The sequence below is a fragment of the Cajanus cajan genome, chromosome 10 (genome assembly GCF_000230855.2).
Source record: "Cajanus cajan strain Asha chromosome 10, NIPB_CcT2T_4, whole genome shotgun sequence".
NCBI classification, from domain to species: Eukaryota; Viridiplantae; Streptophyta; class Magnoliopsida; order Fabales; family Fabaceae; genus Cajanus; species Cajanus cajan.
In genome coordinates this window covers 47,584,254-47,601,401 of record NC_138526.1, presented here as the reverse complement: position 1 = coordinate 47,601,401, position 17,148 = coordinate 47,584,254, and the positions used below count along the sequence as shown (strand labels likewise).

General features: G+C 29.6%; 3 protein-coding genes across 3 annotated transcripts; 2 read left to right on the top strand and 1 right to left on the bottom strand.

Annotated features, from left to right (window-relative positions):
• Positions 1–637: 637 nt before the first annotated feature.
• Positions 638–1,208, top strand: LOC109819049 (uncharacterized). The gene has a single exon (XM_020384633.3). The coding sequence runs from the start codon at positions 718–720 to the stop codon at positions 1,024–1,026; it is 309 nt and encodes a 102-aa protein (XP_020240222.1). The 5' UTR covers positions 638–717; the 3' UTR covers positions 1,027–1,208.
• Positions 1,209–1,360: 152 nt separating this feature from the next.
• On the top strand, positions 1,361–3,926 carry LOC109819048 (syntaxin-71). Its single transcript, XM_083065819.1, has 9 exons — positions 1,361–1,859; positions 1,944–2,069; positions 2,494–2,647; positions 2,743–2,828; positions 2,938–3,006; positions 3,108–3,152; positions 3,270–3,332; positions 3,423–3,499; positions 3,684–3,926. Exons 1-9 carry the CDS (start codon positions 1,704–1,706, stop codon positions 3,694–3,696), a joined length of 789 nt encoding a protein of 262 aa, XP_082921945.1. The 5' UTR covers positions 1,361–1,703; the 3' UTR covers positions 3,697–3,926.
• A 247-nt stretch (positions 3,927–4,173) lies between these two features.
• LOC109819036 (NAC transcription factor 32) lies at positions 4,174–6,821 on the bottom strand. The gene is made up of 3 exons (XM_020384617.3): positions 6,221–6,821; positions 5,615–5,901; positions 4,174–5,144 (listed from the first exon to the last, which is right to left on the bottom strand). Exons 1-3 carry the CDS (start codon positions 6,393–6,395, stop codon positions 4,584–4,586), a joined length of 1,023 nt encoding a protein of 340 aa, XP_020240206.1. The 5' UTR covers positions 6,396–6,821; the 3' UTR covers positions 4,174–4,583.
• Positions 6,822–17,148: the final 10,327 nt, after the last annotated feature.

Sequence of the window (17,148 nt, the reverse complement as noted above, 5' to 3'; positions counted from 1 at the left end):
ATTAAAAGTATAAGAATTTACATTATACAAACAATTATTGATATACTTGGTATTAATGTATCTTGACTCATTTATAAAACTTATTTTCTTAATTATAAAAAATTTGATAGAGTTATCTTGATTAATAACTCTTATTTAAATTAGACAAGACTTCAATAGAACATTAAGCTTTTTCTCTAAGAACTAATATAATTATACTTATTAGTAAAGTTGAGATACTTTATATTTTTATATATTTTATTTAAATAAAAGATAAAATATAAAAATATTGAATTTATTTAAATATTTTATAAATAATATTAAATTATTCAATAATTTAATTTTTAAAATTTATAAAATGGAATAACTGTGTGAATTGTGAAGAGTTGTTTCTAGATTGTATATCAAGTTGTTCTTTGTGTTTATATATGCACACTCCAGTGAGAACCGCTGCCAAATATCCAATCTAATACAACTCTTTTTATTAGATGTGGACACAAATTCAGATCAATTTATGACTCACCCAACTTGAATTAAACCAAAGAAGAAGAAAAAAATTATTTAAATTTTAAAATAACAATTTGACATTTGAGGAAGTAGAATCCAAATTAATCTAAACTTATATTATTAAATCCAAATAATAAATAGTAGAATTTTGGTGACACCAATATATTTCTGTAACCCTTGTTTCTCTCTTCTCTCGCTCAATTTCGTTTTTCTCCTCTTCATCTCAGCGACATGGCCCGAGGTTCCTCTCAGTCTCAGTCCTCCACTTCAGCAACCGCGCGACCGGGAGGAGGAGGAGGAGGCATGGCTGCTCCCCGCGGTTCCGCCGCCGCCACCGCCGGCATGCGCCGCCGTCGTCTGGGCGGAGGGAACAGCAGCGCCAGCGTGGGCGGCGGCAACATGCTGAGGTTCTACACGGACGACGCGCCGGGACTGAAGATTTCGCCGACGGTGGTGCTGGTGATGAGCCTCTGCTTCATCGCCTTCGTCACCGCCCTCCACGTGTTCGGAAAACTCTACCGCTCCAAATCCGGCGTTTGATTTTAAGATCCTCTTGGATTTGTAGTTTTTAATTCCGTAATTTTAGTTAACACTTGCTGTGTGGAATTATCTTCTCTCACTCTGGATTTGGTTTGCCCTTAATCATGTGTATTAATCAGCTACGTTTGGTTAATTAAACTTATCAAAGAGTAAAAGCTCCACTTTCATGTTTTCGACCTTCATTCTAGGATCTGCTTTATTTTGGGTTGCGAGAAGAAGAAAATGGCTAATAAAAGTTGACATTTCTGACTTTGTAACTTACTATTTTTCAATCCCCGCGTCCAATTATAGTTAGTTTGAGAAATGTTGAACTGAATTCAATGTGAAACCTAAAGAAATACAATGTGAATTTCAGTTTATATTCAACGAATTTAATTTTTATTTGATGAGATTTATATAAATTTGATTTAGTAGAATTAACGTAGGAGCATTGGTTATATATTTGAAATTGAAAGAAGGGAAAGGAAATGCGAAAGCGTGTGCAAAGGGCGTGGCGTAGCGTTTTGTGCGTTGAATGCGTGGTTTGCGTTTGAGATGGAAGAGTGCATAGGAAGTGTGCAGAAACAGAAACATAAAGAGAACCACACACACAAAATGAAGCACCTTAACTTTCTCCCTCCCCACTCACTCCTTATTTTGCACTCCTCAAAACAACAACCTGAAGAGAATCAAAAACAATGTCCGTCGTCGATATTCTCTTCCGCGTCGACACCATATGCCACAAATATGAAAAGTACGACATCGACAAGCAGCGCGAGCTCAATGCCTATGGCGACGACATCTTCGCTCGCCTCTATGCCGCCGTCGAAAACGCCATTCAAACCGCTCTCAATGTTCCCTTCTTTCCCCTCTTCTCTTCAGTTTCCGTTGCTTTTCTTCTTCTTCTTCTTCACATTCACGTCTTTATTTCAATGCAGAAATCGGAGGCGGCTTTAACAGAGAATAACAGAGCGGCTGCTGCGGCTTTGAATGCCGAGGTTCGTCGAACCAAGGGTAGACTCATGGATGAAATTCCTAAACTCCGCAAATTGGCCAATAAGAAGGTCAACCTTCTTTCACAATCATCATCTCTAACGTTTCACTTTGACTGCCATGTTTCTTTACTTTTTATCATATTAAGAATGCTAATACAAGGTTGTAAATGAAAATCAGTGCTATTTAAATATATTTTCATAAAAGACTGCAAATTGAAACACATGATTAGTAGATAACTTTGTCAAGGTATTCTATCTGTGATCTGTGTATGAAAAAAACATTTGTTAAAAGAGGTTAACTCTTTAGATGGATCTCATACATCGAGAGATTAGTCCTCTCATTCTGTTATATATACATGTTCATAAGAGGGAAGGTTTTGGTATGCTTCACTTTGATTTGTGTCTTGGCTCTATGTTATCTTTGACTAGCAATAACGGGAGCAAGATTTTGGTGGCATTTCAAAATGATAAAATCTAATACTATCATGAACAGGTTAAAGGTCTCACAAAAGAGGATATCGCCGTTCGTCAGGATCTTGTTTTGGCATTGCCCGAGAGAATTGAAGCGATACCGGATGGGATTACTGGTATTCAAACTGCAGGATGGAGCTCTAACTCGTCTCAGCCGCAAATCAAGTTTGATTCAGGTGATCAGTGTTGTTCATATTAATTATTAAATACATTTATAGCAGCATTTGGATTATTTTTTTAAGAATATTGTCTTTTTCATTCTCAATCTCAGAGGGACAGCTTGACAGTGACTATTTTCAACAAAGTGAAGAATCCAGTCAGTTTAGACAAGAATATGAGATGCGCAGGATGAAACAGGTATGTATGCAATATTCCTGTTGTATTTCAATTACCTTTTCTATTTTGATTGCTAAATTAGGCAATACCCAAGGTTTATATATTAATTGTTAAATTTTTATTTGAATAGGATGAAGGGCTTGATATCATATCAGAGGGATTGGATACTTTGAAGAATTTGGCGAGTGATATGAATGAGGTTTGTTGTGTCGTGCATCTAGCTCTGTTTGGGAATTCCATTGAAAGATGTTGGATTTTAAGAGATAACCATTTTCTCATTTTTTCCTTCACTATGTTCAGGAATTGGATCGGCAAGTTCCTTTAATGGATGAAATTGATGCAAAGGTAAACGAGTTATTTATTAATTCAATTTTTCTTTTCTATGTTCAGATTGATAGTTTTCACAAAAAAGATTGTCATGAATGCATATAAAGGTGACTCGTACGTGGCTTAATTTAACAGGTGGATAGGGCAGCGGCCGATGTAAGAAACACTAACGTAAGGCTGAAGAAAACACTCACCGAGGTATTTGACATGTTTAATTGCACTCTCCATTTTGTGGAAATTTGAAATTTCAATTGAATCACAAACTAGCAATTTTTGTTTCCTCTCCAGATAAGGTCTAGTCGAAATTTCTGCATTGACATCATTCTGCTATGTGTTCTTCTTGGAATCGTTATGTATTTATACAAGTAAGTCCTTTGACCTATCTCCAATGTCCAAACCTTCTAATTCGACAATTGGTGGGTGACAAGAAAAAATTGTTTTTGTTGTCAAAAAGTTTGCTTGCTCCATTGTTAATTAGCTTTCACTATTGAACTCTGCTAACAGTTAATTGATTCACTCGATTTCTAACATCACTTCTCTTTATTTCAGTGCTCTGAAGTGACTTGATATTCAATTCTTTCCCTTGTTGTACCGGTGTCCGGTTGTAATATGGTATTACATCCTTGGGCTATCCGAGGGCTTTCAGTATAATTTTCCAATATCACGTCATGGTTCAGCTGCTGGAGGATGGAAAAATATTTTATACCACTGTACTCTGTAACTCTTTCATGTATTAATGGCCAATTGGATATGTATCATTCTTTTCTATAAAATACGTTTTCTTGCCTACTATTTCTCTTTGCATGGAGTCTTCGTATACTAGTTAGAAGATTGATATTTGGGGCACATCTATCATCTTTAACACCATTGATCCCTAACCTCTCACAAACAACGTTTTATTATTAAATATTAGCTCAATCTACCATTTTTGTTAAATCAATGGCTGAAAGTGAAACACATGGTGCAAGTGCAATGTAAAAGTTTGATGTGCATGTGCCCATACGTTTATGTGACTAAGTTCATGATGATTTAACGCTGAAGTGTTTGCATTGGAAGGGGTAAATAACAATGGCAAATAGGCTCAATATTATTTTGAAATAACACACAACTCCTGTAGGTTGGAGATATACAAATGGTATCTACAGTTTATCATTACTAGGTAGGATAAAGTTCTAGTTGAACTGACACAGTGCACGCTCGAGGTTTACATTGTTTTCACTGGCCGGGGCATTATTTACATTGTTTTAAAGGAATTTCATAAATACATGGAACCTGCTATGTCTAGTTACTGCCCCCATGTTAACCATACATAATGAAATAGAGCAATAAGTTGCCTGAATATTGCGGGCCTATCACCTTTCCGGTTACTTCTACGTCTCAAGTTGTTAATCCATGAAAATCTACATGTGAAGTAAAGGAACGTTGACTGCCTTATGATAAGTACCTTCATCACTGAGGGTACCTGCCTGTGAAGGCTAATTCGTTTAGCTCTTGAAAATTGATGCTAGGATCTGGTGCGTTCCCATTGAAAATGTCATCTTGAGACTGGCTTTGGTTGTAGCAGTTCAATTCTCTACGGTTCAACACCTTGCTAGGAGATGCGTCCTTAAAAGAAATGAGATTTCCATACTGTTCATCTTCATTAGATTTTCTTGTGAGAGGGTTGAAATAACTGTCGAAAGAAGGAATTGTCGTTTGAGAATTCACTTTAGAGGAACCATCTTCATAAACTGAAAATAGATTGTTGCTTTTGCAGCCCTTAAGGCTCAGATTTGGCATGTTTTCAGTGGGAGGTATTGGTCCACCAACAAGAATAGAGGCTATGATCTGATAGTCTTTGAATTGATAATCAGTGATCATGTCAACCCGACCGTTCATGTTTGTTGGGTACTCTTCACTGCTTGCTAGTTTTGCCGGCAAGTTTAGTTCACTAGGATTCTCTTGATTTTCACATGAATTCTTCAAAGAGTAGCCTTTATGTCGAACCCGGCATAATACCCAGTCATCCAACTGTGACAGCAAAATACATTCTTACCATTGCATTGAGTTTATGTACTATGAATAAGGGATCACAGTTTCAGAAAAATAGTGTGAATAATTGAATATACCTCGCACGTTGCCAAGTAGAAAAATAATCCTCCCTCCCTAGAACCAAAAAAATAAAAACAGAAAAAGAAAAATAATCCTAGAATTTTTTTTTCTTGGTATAAAATGATTGGTGTGTCTACCATTAATATATAGGATTTTAATAACCACGAATCTCATTTAAGTGCGTAATCCTGAATTCTAAATTCATGGAAGTTGCCTGGTCCATGCTGTTCATGAGTGAAATCTATATTATACTTGGTAGAATGGTGAGATTTTAGTCACTGATGAAAGTAATTCTGCTATAAATATCATGTTATCTTATCAATCTTAATTCTTAAACTAGTCATTTTCTCCCCCAAGGAACCAAAATGTTTATTTACAAGCACACTTACCCGCATGGAGCCTTTTAGCCTGGAGGATGAAGTGGCTGTGTCAATCAATCTATATTCATTCATTATCCAATCCGTCTTAGATCCCTTAGGAGGTCGACCTGAATAAAACACCAGAGCTTTCTTCACTCCTATGCGCTTTGATCCACTTGAAGAAAGAATTGGCTTGTCAGTTCCAGTTGCTTTCCAGTATCCTGAGGCTGCTGCCCTGTTTGGCCTCAACCCATTTGGGTACTTTCTGTCTCTCGGGCTAAAGAAATACCACTCTTCCTCCCCAAACAAAGACTTATCTGCACATTTACAACAAATACAAAACTATTTTCATTTTTCTCAACTATAATCATAAACATAACTCAGATCTGTTTGGATAAATTCCAGAAGTACTTATAGAGAGAAAAAAAATAGGAAAGAAAATCTTATGCATTAGTTAAAAATAAGATTTTGGAGAAGTTAATGAAAGAGTTTCTCCAAACTAGCTTTTAAATAAGCAAATTTATTTTAGCTTATAGTAAAGTTTTATTTCATTTTTTCTCTTATAGAAGACCTTCTAGAAAAGTTTAACCAGACAGGCCCTTAGTAAACAGAAGGAGTGCATGGCAAGGGACAAACTAGGTAGCTCCCACGGGTTATACTTATAGAGATCTATTTCAGCTATGATAGATGCTGGAAGTGGACGTGAACTGATTTTGTTTTGCAAGTAATGAACTATGAGTTCTTCATCAGAAGGGTGGAATCTGAAGCCAGGTGGAAAAGAGTAATGAGAGCCTTGTTGATCTCCCTCCATCAATGAATACTTTGCTCTTGACAAAGGGAATCAATAAGTGCCGATAATACCAATTAGGGTGGCTTTAAATAAGAGAGTAAAGTGTTATCTACATTATATATTTTATATCATTTATATGGCTCTAGTCCCATGCAGATGCTAACATTGTGGAGAAGATATTAGGGACAGGAACCAATTAGTTGCATGTAAAGTTTGAGAGAAGAATACAGAGAAACCCATCAATTTGGCTTTACTCATTGAATTGACCTTCACCTACGTACTAGATAGCAACTTGCGCATGAGAGACGTTGATAATATTATTATTATTATCTGCTTAACACCTAATCGGCACAATGCATAGTACTTCTGCTATAAATTGAGCTATGCAGAAAATTAAAATTAGGATTTAAAATTGATATTATGACATAATAAGTTAGTGTCACTTTCTCAACCGTATTGTAGATGGTACTCTTGTGCAAAAGGAAAAATGTATCCAAAATGAAGCAGATAAGTTACTTGTTTGATTGGATTACACAATGCATACGAGCAATTTAAATAGCCTCTGATACTGACTCTCTATTAATCATAGCTAATAACCCCCCTCGCCCCATAAATGAATAAAAAATTAAAATTCGCAAGGGTACCTAGTGCTTTTGTTTTTCTTATTGTTTGTTTGGCTAAGTTACACAACCCTCTTCTCAAGTCTCAACAAGTTCATTCATGCTAATTAATATTGTATTACTGTTGGTATTATCAATATTCAATCCCTCTAGAGTCTTTCAAATTCACTGGTATTAAGATTTTATTTTTTATTTTTCAAAAATCAAGTAGGTAGTAGTAGTAGTTAAATTTGAACTCCTTTATTTTTCCCACATTTTCTGATTTCCTTTGACAAGCAATTTTTTATAAATAAAAATTATAAAAAAGTATTTATAGAATTGGAAAGAATTTCATTTAACATAAGGCCTGTAAGTTGGGGGTGTAAATGAGTTGAATTGTTCAAAAACTATTTGAGTTTAACTAGTTAAATATTCTATTAATATTGTTTGTTTGATAAAATAAACAAGCTATTGAGCTAACATATAATTATTTAAATAAATCAAGTCCAAAATTTACAAACTCAACATGAATGACTAGTGAATTTTATTTTTTTTAAATTGATGATGGAAATTTTATTGGTCTTTATTATTTATATATTCATTTTTTAAAAATGTAGAACTTTTGTCAAGAACATAAAAATTTCTTTTTCGTAGTAGTTAAGCTATGTTATGCAATATTTGTTTATTGGATTTCATACTTCACATGTTGGATACATATTTCTATTTGTATATTGTTATCTAGTATTAAAATGTTTATTTAACATTAATTGGTATTTAAATTCTTATTTTAAATTAAAAATTGCATTTAACTATTTTATTGTTTATATTATTCTTGTGTATTACATAAGAATAAAAAAATAATGGACATGCAAAGAATCGCATGTCATTTTCAAACAAGCATAGTTTAGATGTAATTGCCATTTATCTTATAAAGTTTAGTGTAATTATTCCTAAATTAATAAATGGAAAGCATCAATAATTTCTTTTAATAATAAATATTAACAATACCTTTATGATACTTGTTTAAAAATTAAAATAATTAATTTTTTAATATAATAAATATTATATTTTTGTCGAGTACTTTTAATTTTTTTTCTAGTCCTGTTATTAAAATGTTTTTTTACTGACGTTATTAAAGAATTAATAAATACAATGTTTTTATTGAAAATTATGACTTATAAAAGCTATTAAACACACACTAAATGTTACAATTCTCAATATTATTTTTATTTTTTAATTTATTAAAAACTGTCTTTTCAATACTCTTTTTAAATATATATATATATATATATATATGCTAAAAATTCTTATATTTTTTTAATGTATATATAAGTAAATTTCAACAAAAACAACTTTAATAATTTAATGTTCCTAATAAAAAAATACTCTTAAGACAATAATCAGTAATAGATATGTAGTTCACGATATTTTAATAAATATAATATATATTTTATGTAAAATAGTAAAAATTAAATATATTTAAATTTTTTTAATAGATGTGAAATTGATTTTTTTATATATATGTAAAGGTTGAGGCTTGAGAGTTGAGAGAGAGTAGTAATTAAATTTTTTTTCAATATTTTTTTCCCTCTATTTAACACTATAGTTTGACAAGAATTAAAGATTCTCTTGAGAGCTTCGTGACTCTGATGGCCTAGGTTTCTGCGCTAAGCTTGTGGCCTTGGAGAACTTGACGAGTTGTCTTATTACAAAGACATAATAAAACTTCTTCTGCTTCTTCAAATGTTAAGTGTTCTCATGCCTTGAAACTTCCTCGAATTTGAACATTAGACCTTGTCTTCATTTCTTGTCCTTTTTTTATCCTCAGATATCATCACTGTGCACCTTCCAAATAGTACTAAACTATAAACCAAGTTACGTGGGGACTACACCACGCCTTACATTTTCATTTGGTGATGAAACCCAGGTTTTGAGTTTGTTGGTGACGAGTGAAAGCAGCTTTTGATTTGGAACGTACCTGACAAAACTCGTAAATAATCCATACAAAAATGTTCACGTTGACAGAATAGTAAACTTAGTTCCAATCGATTTTTGTTTGTCATCTTTCGCCAATTAAGACCCGAAGCGTAGGACCTTTTATCATGCGTCCATCACGAGGATAATTCATTTAATCTGCACTCGGGTTTAATTACTTGGTGTTTGATAAGTTTAATTATGACAATTAAAAGTATCTACTCTAATGGCATAGGAATTATGCTTTGTGAGCTAATTAATTCATTTATAAAACAAAGAAATGATCTTTTAAAATATTTTATAACTTAAAAATGTTTATAATAATATTACATGTTGTATATAGCTAGCTAGGTTTTGTAAAAAAGATGATATTGTGCATGTATTTTATAGTATTTTGATGGTAGGGTCCATTACAGGCCTCAAGTTGAAGATGCGAGTAAAGCTCATGACACAATATTATGCAGAAAACTGGAATTTGTTGGTCAACAAGGAAATCTTAGCAATAGAGGAAGTTACATGCACTTGCATACAAGTTAATAAAAGTTTGCGATGGAGTGACTTATTTTCAGTTGAGCACTTATCAATTCAGACCCGATTGTGTTTGGGTTAGATCCTTGATGCGTAATCCAAAACATATTAACAATGATCAAATATGAATTTTATTAGCAATTTTAATTTGGAAAACATCTAGTTTGAGCTTTGTGCCAAAGCATAAGTCATGATTGGACGAAATTATAGGTTGCACCCGAATCTATCTATTTCCAATTTCCAACACTTTTCTCTCAATTCATTATTTATCATATATGGCCAAAGGAAAAAGATTCCCAACTTTTTATCACTTTTTTTCCTTTACTCGGGACCCATGTCTTTGCGTCCAAATCTTAATATTTTCTTTTCTAAGAGGCAAGAATGGTTTTTTTTAGTACATAAGCGATGGACAAATTCGTTAGCTTTTTCAATCAACTTAATTTCCGTCATCATGTGATATAAATGTTTATACCTTTTTTTATATATAGAAATCTAAATTCATTTAATACTTTATTTATATAAATCGAAATTGACATTATGTATATTAGGAGAAAAGGGGACATTTCGTGTCTTTCTATTTAAAAATAAAATATTAAAATGACGAGTGATTATTTAAAAAGAGATATTTAAAAATTGAATATAGTTGAAGGTAAAAAAAGATAAATAAATAAATAAAAGATAATAAAGTTAAAAGTGGTTTAGAGATTGTTATAGGAGTAAATTAGTCTAAAATTTGTATATTTTAAAAGTGATATTTTTTTATTAATAATATAAATAAAACTGAGTTATTGTTATTCAATTTTGCTAAATTTTGATGCAAATTATAAGATAATATATAGTTATAATTTAATGATTAGGTCATTGTTGCAGGTTGAATTAATTGTCCTGTGGCGGAGGCTAGGTGGGTCAAGTCACTGTCGAATCATGGCGCTTGGACTGTTGCGCTCTCAAGTAAAAAGAGTTGTGCCCTGACTATCAGCTATAACTTTTGGCTTAGTGGTAAGCGCTCGATCCAACAATTAGTATTAGAGCCAAGGTCACGAGTTCGATACCCAGCGGGATAATTGCTTAGGAGGAGATTGTTGCGGGTTGCATCAATTGTCCCGTGGCGGAGTGGGCCAAGTCACTGTCGAATCATGGCGCTTGGGCTGTTTCGCTCTTAAGTAAAAAGAGTTGCGCCCTGACTATCATTTTTGATTGTTGCGGGTTGCATCAATTGTCCCGTGGCGGAGTGGACCAAGTCACTGTCGAATCATGGCGCTTGGGCTGTTTCGCTCTTAAATAAAAAGAGTTGCGCCCTGACTATCATTTTTGGCCTAGTGGTAAACGCTCGATCCAACAGCCATGAACTCCACCTTTTATTTTTTATTTTTTTATAGAAAAAACTACATAAATTTAACCTTTTATATAAATTTATTAATAGTATAATAATTGATTACACATTACATAATTTAATTACTCACATACACACACGAACTTGTATTGTTCCGAAATTTATTCAAGCCCCTCACGGCCTCACTATTGATTTGTGCTCACTGTAAGCAATAATGATATTAAATTATTTTATTAAAGTTGTGTAGTCTTTATGGTATATGTATGTAATCATTTTATTCGTATTATGCTTATAAGATCTAGCATCCTTTTTTTGTATAGTATTTTGTAATATTATTGGTGCTTCCATTATGTTATAATTTTTCATGGCAATCATCAAATTACGCGAGGTTATGATTACCGTTAGATTTTAAACATCATCAAACAAAATAATACATAATATCATGTAGCAAAATGTACTTTAGTGTTTGTCCTTAATCTTTTTGGGCCTCTGCTTAACTCAATTGCCGAATCCAAGATAAATGATGGCTCGGAAGGCCCAATTTTGTTAGACCCACTGGATCAACAACTTTATTTTATTTTATTTTATTGTTAGTCGTATACTTCTGCACTAAGAAAAGAGTTCTACTATTTTAGTGCTCCACTCTTCTACTTTTAATTAGGGTTTGAATCTTCGAGAGCGAACACATTTTATTCGGAGAACGGAAATACCTTATTGTTTTTTCTATTGTTACAAGTTTTTTTTTTTTTTGAGTTATATTGTTTTTAAAGTTTATTCAACATTTTTTCTTTTTTTCTTTTTCTTGATCTCTCTTTATAATATTATCTATCTTCTTTTTATGCTTATATATCATCTATCTTATTCCACACTTTCGCCTTTTGTTTCTATCACTCTTTTAATTTGTTGTAGAAAAAAGTTATTATCCGTGTCTTTTATATTTTCGATTATCCAAAAATTGACAATGTTACGTAGATATCTTTTTGAGATACTTATTTGCAACAAATATTTTGTTTTTTTTTTCTTTTTCTCATATTCACACACTTTTTTGTCTGTTTCGAAGAAAGTTATAAAAGAAAAACATTGATTGGAAATTGGGATTATAATTTGTCTATTGTTTTGCCGTCTGTTGTTTAATTACCCAGCAAGGAAGATGAATAATTTAAAAAGTAATATTTATTGCATTATTAGACAATAATCATAATTAACTAAGAAAGAGATAAGATATTTTTGCTGTATTATTGCGTGTTGTAGAGGCCAGACCATAGATAAAAACAGGCTCATCCATTGCATAAAAAGGGCAATTCAAAATCTATTTGTTTCTAATAATTAATTCGGTGAACCCATGAAATTAGTTGCTTAACTTTATTTATCTTTTATTCATCAAAATTACATTCAAACAAACAACAGAATTTAGACATAATACTTTGTCTACCTCTCACCATGAAATCCAGCTAGTTGCACAGTTTATAAAATAACTGATTATGTGTGGGACTTTTCTTATTAAGTTTCTTATATCTAACTGGCTTCAATTTTTTAAAAGATATATATCTTTGTAACTTTTGTTCTGACACACACGTATATATGAATTTGAATATTTTAATTTGAACAGGGTTTACAATGCATACATGTGAATATTCACCCTAGATTTGAAAATTTGGATTTCAAACTCGTGACAAACCATAAGGAGCATTTTAAGAATTAATTAATTAGCAACACAGAGATAGCTGGTTGAACATTATTTGGGAGCCCCCATTGCCAGTGTTGCTGGAAAGATGGTTTTGGTGAATGATGACGTCAAATAACAACATAGATAAATAAAAATACTAAACATTGGCTTTTGCTATTTACACCCCGGTTTACTAAGGTCATTCCTATGTTTTTTAATACATTTTCTGAAACATTCTTTTTCTTCAAATAATCCTCTACAGGGAGTGTAAAAGTTATCATGTCTCTTTTGCTAATGTTTATTTTTTTTGGGTGATCCATTTTTTTTTTCTGTTATTTCAAAACGTTTCTTTCTGTTAATCGATTTCTCTTTCTTCTTCTAGACATTTTTTTTTTGTGATTGCTATTCTACCCTTCTTGTGGAAACGTTCTTTCCATAATTTATATATCATTCCGAAAAGTAATTTTTGATATTCATAACCACTAGTATATATATATGTTTAAAACATAAGATTCTAACCTCAAGTGTGTGGTTCAGCGGTAGAAAATAATTTAAAATATGATGCAAGGTAAAGTGTTAAATACCTTGAAATACAATTTAAAGTATATAAATATTGAATGTACTTTGTAAGTAACTAATTAAACATAGATGAAAATTTTCATTATCATGTAAACTTCATAAAAAAAAATACATTTACGACTTTCATAAAAGTTTTAGTATTTCGTAATTAAGATTTTAAAAATAATGAATATGGAAGTAAAGATAAGTTTCATTAAGAGTAACATAAGAATGATAGATTCTAAACATCAATATTTCCAAAATGGACCTTAGATCTTGAACTTTCCACCTTAATAATAATTAAATAAAAAATAAAATTGAAAATAATAATTTTTTTAAAAAACAATTAAGTTTTTAAAAATTTAAAACGAGTATAAATATACGGGTACATGACAAATAAGTGTATATTAATTCTTATTTATGTCCCTAATTTAATAAAAAATATTATTTATATATATGTTTGTATTCAACTAAATTAAATATTTTTCATTTAAATCGAAATAAGTTCAAGTATTACACATAAATATGATTTATTTGTCACCCTAATTCTTAGGATCGGGTTGGTGGGACTGTTTTGGGTGAAAAGAGAAAGAACAGGAAGGATATGCGGAAGAATAAAAGGAAAGATAAAAGAGTTGTGTTTGATGTAATAAAAAAATGGTAGTAAGAAAATTGTGGACCATAACAAAATTGTTCCTGCACTCCATTTGCATTCATGGGACATAATCGATTTTTTAAAATGTATATTATATTAATTTAATATTTATTATTTTAGATGTAAATTTGTTCTTATTAATAAATATTATTATATTTTATTAAAATTCATAATTAAATATTATATTATATATAGTTTAGTACATATATATAAAACGTTAAAAATCTATAAATAATATCTTATATTAATTTTTAGTGTTATAAAATTCTAATATTATATTAAATTTTTATTGATTATAATAATTATTATTATTTTATTAATATTGATTTGATTATGATTTAATCATGATTGAATTATTGAATCTTGAATTAGTACTTAGTCCAATTCAATTTTCAAAAACATTGATATATAAATATAATTGATTATGTTTGTGTGTGTATGTATATATATACTCTAAAAGTAAGTCTACTTAGACTTACTTCACCTAATAACTCATATTTTATATTAAATTTTAATAATCTAATTGTTAAATTAAAAGTTCTTAATGCATATATTGAGTTTATAAAGTTTTAAAAACTTTAAAAATTATTTGATATTTTGTTTCATTAATTCAAATCGATGTATAAAATATTTTTATGATTATCCGTCAATTTGAATTAATAAAATAAAGTATCAAATAGTTTTCAAATATTTGTAAATTTTTTAGACTTACTCTATATAAAACATGAATTATTGAGTGAAGTAAGTTTAAGTATACTTACTCTTGAAGTAAGTGATCAAAAGTTCTTAATATATAGATCCAAACTGGATTTTATTTAAAAAAATTAAGATTATTTGATCCTTTATTTCATTAATTCAAATTAATATATAAAATATTTTTATGATTATTCGTTAATTTAAATTAATAAAACGAGGTATCAAATAATTTTTAAATATTTGTAAAAATTTGCAAACTTGATTTATGTATTAAAAAATTTTATTTTAATGGTTAGATCGTTAAAGTTTAATATAAAACATTACTTATTAAGTAGAGTAAGTATAAATAGACTTGTTTTTAGGGGACATTTGGTAGGAAAGAAGTTTTTTTATACTTAAAACTCGTGATTCTTGAAATTTACAAATCTTTATAATCATAATTCCTGTAAATAGCTAAAATTTGTTTGATTATTCATAAAGTTTCTTTTGAATACTCATATGAGATTCTTGAGAATTAAAGATTTTCATGTTTTGTTTTAATAGTATATTCTTTAGTATATAAATACTTTTTTTTTAGTAAAATAATCTTATTAAATATATTTATTTACTCAAATCTTATTACAAGTATGACATTAAACTATTTTAAAAAGTTGAAAACTTATAGTTGAAATTATTTAAATACAACATTCAACAAAAGAAATAAATAAATAAAAATGTTACATAATAAATAAGAACGATCAAAATATATTGTTTAATTTAATTCAAATAAAAATAAATAAATAAGTGTTAACAAATATCATTGAAACAAAACGTACTTTAATAATATTATTAAAATTGACAAGATCAAAAAATACTGAGATACAAAAAAGAGAGAGAAATAGAGATATGGGAAGGAGGGAGAGGAAGAGAAGGGGAATGAAAGTGAGAGTGAGAGTGACAAAGATCAGAGAGAGAGAGAGAAAGATAAAAGGAAAGAGACAAGGGGATAGAAAGAGGGAGAGGGAGAGAGAAAGGAAGAGAGGGAGAGTGAAAGTGAAAGAGACAAAGAGAGAGAGAGAGAGAGAGAGAGAGAGAGAAAGGGGGAGGGAGAGGGAGAGAGACATAAAGAGATGGAGAAAGAAAAATAAAAGGAGAGAAAGAGAGAGAAATGAAGATGAGAATAAGTTAGGTTATACTTTAAATATTTAGGTTAGACCTGTTATACAAAATTAAAGCTTAAATATGATATATTACCTATCATAGATTTCTTTATAGGTTTATCTCAACCTTTTAAAAGTCTGATTTAATCTATTAGCTTGTTTAAAATTCTATTTTATATTAATAATGTTATTTAGGATAATAAACTTAATTTTTTTTTCAAATTATCAAATTTAGTTTTAAATACGTCACTGAGAGTTATTTTTTAATTTGCATGATAAAATATAGTTTACTCAATATTATTTAAATTTAAATTTTGAAATACATACAGTGTCATAAAGAGGAAAAAATGAATCATTTTATGTTAGAGTGATAATTCATGCACAATCATGTATATCGACATATACTTACATATAGGTCGTAAGCCTATAAATATATAATGAAAAAGGAATATCATATAAAAATTTATTTTAATATTTTATAAATCTAATTTGATATATTCTAAATAATCAACTCTTGTTTTAATAAACCAAAATAATTATGATAATAATTTACAAACTAAAAATATTTATTGTACATGAAGTGATCTTAAGGATACCACGTACATATACAATGTCACAAAGAGAGAATAGATGAAGTTAATTTCTATTAAAGTAACAACTTATATACATTCACATACTCTCTTGTGTAGGCTAAATAAATAGACTAACTTGTTAGATCTAACAAGTTTTTAAATTAGCCTAAGCCCAATCTTTTTTAAATAAATATATTTTTATTAAATTCGCTAGGTCAAATATTAAACATATTAGACTATTATAGATTTTTGTTTAAGGTTTGACCTTTTTTTATTTTTAAAGAGAGATATTTTTTGTTTTAAAAATCTGTTTATGTATATAAAACTTTATTTCTAACTTGAAAAAGTTCGATTCTCACTCCTCATAAGATTTTTTTGTGGGAAAGTGAGGTAAAAATAGTTTCTAGAAAATTATATTCCTATTTTTTAAATAGCTACCAAACATGAAAAATCAGGGTTAATTTCAAATTTAAGATTTTTAGAAAAGTAAAAATATTTCACATGACAAATCTAAAGTAAGTGAGTTCATTCTTTTATATATATATATATATATATATATATATATATATATATATATATATATATATATATATATATATATATATATATATATATATATATAACATAATTGTATATACTTAAATAATATTTATTAACTTTTAAAATAAATATTTTGAACATAAAAATGGAAAATGTAATTATACTGATAAAAATATTTAATATGTAAATTTTATTAATTTAATTTTTTATTTAATTAATATAAATTAATTATAAGTTATTTTCTCTTACTTCTCTCTTACTAAATAGGTAAAATTTTAATTTTTTTATTGTTTTTCTCTTCATTTCTTACCATTCAACTAAACACAACATTAATCTTCTAATGTTAAATTAAAATTGAAAGTCTTTTATCCTTTATCATTGTGATGAAATTAAAATATTCTCGTCATTGTTACTATGCCAATTACTGTCGTCTGTTGCTAGGCCACCTCGTTTCAACTTTCAAGTAACAGGTACGAATATTGAGATGCAAATACAATAAAGAAAATGAAAAGTA

Coding starts and splice junctions, on each gene's coding strand:
- LOC109819049 (XM_020384633.3), top strand. CDS start 718: ATGGCCCGAGGTTCCTCTCAGTCTCAGTCCTCCACTTCAGCAACCGCG.
- LOC109819048 (XM_083065819.1), top strand. CDS start 1,704: ATGTCCGTCGTCGATATTCTCTTCCGCGTCGACACCATATGCCACAAA. Junction 2,829..2,937: donor AGATGCGCAGGATGAAACAG/GTATGTATGCAA, acceptor TTATTTGAATAG/GATGAAGGGCTTGATATCAT. Junction 3,333..3,422: donor TGAAGAAAACACTCACCGAG/GTATTTGACATG, acceptor TTTCCTCTCCAG/ATAAGGTCTAGTCGAAATTT.
- LOC109819036 (XM_020384617.3), bottom strand. CDS start 6,395: ATGGAGGGAGATCAACAAGGCTCTCATTACTCTTTTCCACCTGGCTTC. Junction 5,902..6,220: donor TAACCCGTGGGAGCTACCTA/GTTTGTCCCTTG, acceptor GTAAATGTGCAG/ATAAGTCTTTGTTTGGGGAG. Junction 5,145..5,614: donor GGCTAAAAGGCTCCATGCGG/GTAAGTGTGCTT, acceptor TTGCTGTCACAG/TTGGATGACTGGGTATTATG.